The sequence below is a fragment of the Arabidopsis lyrata genome (genome assembly GCF_000004255.2).
Source record: "Arabidopsis lyrata subsp. lyrata unplaced genomic scaffold ARALYscaffold_8, whole genome shotgun sequence".
Classification (NCBI taxonomy): Eukaryota; Viridiplantae; Streptophyta; class Magnoliopsida; order Brassicales; family Brassicaceae; genus Arabidopsis; species Arabidopsis lyrata.
Genome location: NW_003302548.1, coordinates 3,518,578 through 3,521,272, shown reverse-complemented (window position 1 = coordinate 3,521,272; position 2,695 = coordinate 3,518,578). Strand labels below are relative to the sequence as shown.

At 34.2% G+C, this 2,695-nt stretch overlaps 1 protein-coding gene across 1 annotated transcript; it reads right to left on the bottom strand.

Annotated features, from left to right (window-relative positions):
• Positions 1-381: 381 nt before the first annotated feature.
• On the bottom strand, positions 382-1,925 carry LOC9299672 (putative FBD-associated F-box protein At1g05080). Its single transcript, XM_002863550.2, has 3 exons — positions 965-1,925; positions 765-899; positions 382-692 (listed from the first exon to the last, which is right to left on the bottom strand). Exons 1-3 carry the CDS (start codon positions 1,865-1,867, stop codon positions 399-401), a joined length of 1,332 nt encoding a protein of 443 aa, XP_002863596.2. The 5' UTR covers positions 1,868-1,925; the 3' UTR covers positions 382-398.
• Between the last annotated feature and the right edge of the window lie 770 nt (positions 1,926-2,695).

Here is a 2,695-nt window from a genome sequence, read left to right as displayed (position 1 = left end):
ATTTAGTATTTATACAACCTAGACTTTCCTGATTCTAAGGAGATATGAACTTATCTAGAATGGAAAATATACAATTCAGAAGATATCGAATATACATCTAATATTCGTCTAATACCATTGTTTCCTAGCAGAATTCTGCATTTGCTTCCCTTAGGAAATAACCCGACTCTAGAGTATAAAAAAACAGAATATTATAAAAATAGAATGCTTACCTTACATCTCAAGTCATGAAAATCAAATAAAATTTCTGTTTAGAATTAGAAAGAAGGGAGATATGTGTGTGCATGATAAGACAACGACCCCGAGATATTCAATCTTGTCTAGCTTTCTTGTTAATTTGATTGTTGCATCTCCATAAATAATAAGTTTATAAATAGCAGTTGTTTACATAATTTTGTCTAGGTTTTGAACAAAAGCTGAGATGTTTTTGAAACCCTAGGAATAGCTTTCAACTCCTCTATCATTTTGGCTTTTTCTTCAAGTTTTAAGTCTGACAATGGTCTCAAGGAGATTGTTGCCGTCTTTAAACATCTAGAGGTAGTTAGAATGTATGCCACCAATTCTTTCTCTTCTTTTCTTCCTGTATAGTCTATCAACTCAAACTTCTCCAGACTTGATGACAAGCATTCGGGATCTTTATTATCCGATTCGCTCCAGAAAGCAGACGCATTAGGCGGTTCATCGGTTGATCCCTGAGAAACAACAAAATGCTATTAATACATTTTTCAACATGGGTTAAAATTTTTAGTGAGGCGGATACGTACATAATCAACTATAAGACACTTTAGTTTCGGAATATTTTTAAGGAAAGGCACAAGTGAGTCCATCCAGTCTGAGTCCCACGGAAGTATCTTACACATTGTCAGTCGAGAGAATTTGATGGTTCTGCAACACAGAATCTGCTATGGTCATAAGTAGATGCGACAAGCCGACAATGTGCTCACGAAGACAGAGAGATTCTTACCATTTCGTCATTCAAACCCAACTCAAGAAACAAGACTGCTGAAAAAGATCTTAAGAACTTGTCAAGATCAGGGGAAGGCAGATAAACATCGATATGAACTTGCTCTAAACAAAGTGTATTATCGATCGAGCAAGAGTCTCCTGAATGATCAGTAAAGTCAAATTCTGTTAATGCCGGAGTATCAATCACCACGCACCTACCGGTATCTTCTACATCATTGTGTGAAGAAAGATTAGTATACATTAATTCCAATAAAGAAGGAACTTTCACAATGAACTTTTTCACATTGTCATCTTTGTTTCGTTTCACTAACAGAGACTTGAGAAGAGGGCAGCTTGATAAGAACCTAACGAGAGAATTCTCATTTTTATAAACCACACTGTTTAGTTCGAGCAATCTAAGTGATGGGAGACAAGCGGTAGAGGGAACATCCACGAGAATCTTGTCGGAGAGACTCAGTATCTTGAGAGATTCGCAAGAGTAAAGGGTCTTGGGCAAGCTGATTGGATCCGCGGACCAGAGAAGCCCGAGTCTTAGGAAAATCACGCGGCGATCAACAGCCTTTGCAACACACTTTTCAACATCAGCATCACTAGGACATTGTGGACCAAGTTCTATTATCAACATTGGTAAGACAGGTGCTTTGTGGAGTTGCAATGACTTTTCAAGAAACCAACAAACGCTCTTCTTGATCTCATCATCATTGTTATCTCTGTAGTCAAGTCTAGGCAACATGGTCCATATAGAAAGCCATCTTTTAGACAAAATCATTGTGGCAACTGCTTCTTTAGTCGGGACATATAACAGAATTGTCACAAGCAAATCTTCGGGTGAAACACTAATTCGGTCTTCACAAACTATCTCTTCAACTCTCCCACCATAATTTTCGGCAATTTCTGGCATCTTCACAGACGCAAAACCCTAAGAGAATGACGACAGCCTTAAAGGAACTTTGTGAATTTTTTTTTTTTTTTTTTTTTTTTTTGTTATTTTTCTCATATAGCGATTATTTTATATTCATAAGATAACATTTTATTATATATATGATGTAGCACAAAAATGGAATTATTATCAAAATAATATATATATATATATATATATTTTTTTTTTTTGTCAAACCTCAAGATAAAATATATATATTTTACTAGTTTTCTGTTTTAACTAGGATTAGGGTTTTCTAGGTTTTTGAGTTTTCTTCTAAGACAGTTTATTTATTGTGTTTTCTTCTAAGACATTTTTTTTTAATTATTCTTTGTTTAGAAGATGAATATATATTCTAGGATTTTTGGATATCTTTGTGTTTATTAGCGATTGAAATTTCTGGAATGTACCTTTTATGAGTATTGGTTGAATGAGGAATATTTGCCAGTGCATACTTACATCAGACTTGAAATATCTGTCAATTGTGTTAACGTAATTAAGGGTAGTGTTTGAGAGTTGATGTAATTAAGTGTGTTTGAGAGTTGATGTTTGCTTTATCTTTGTCTTCAGTTGCTAGGGAAATATTGTAATGATATTGAGTATTGACATAGCTATTGACAAGTATGTTGGAAGTGAAAATTTCTTGATAAGCTCAAGGAATAGGAAAAAAGGCTTTATCATACCTGAACTGCAGAAGTATGTTCGATTCATATATCAAGTATAATACCGTGCTAATTCATACTTTAACAAAACATTAATTGAAAATTACTACCTAAACTTAAGAATTCGTGCAAAATCATACATTTATTG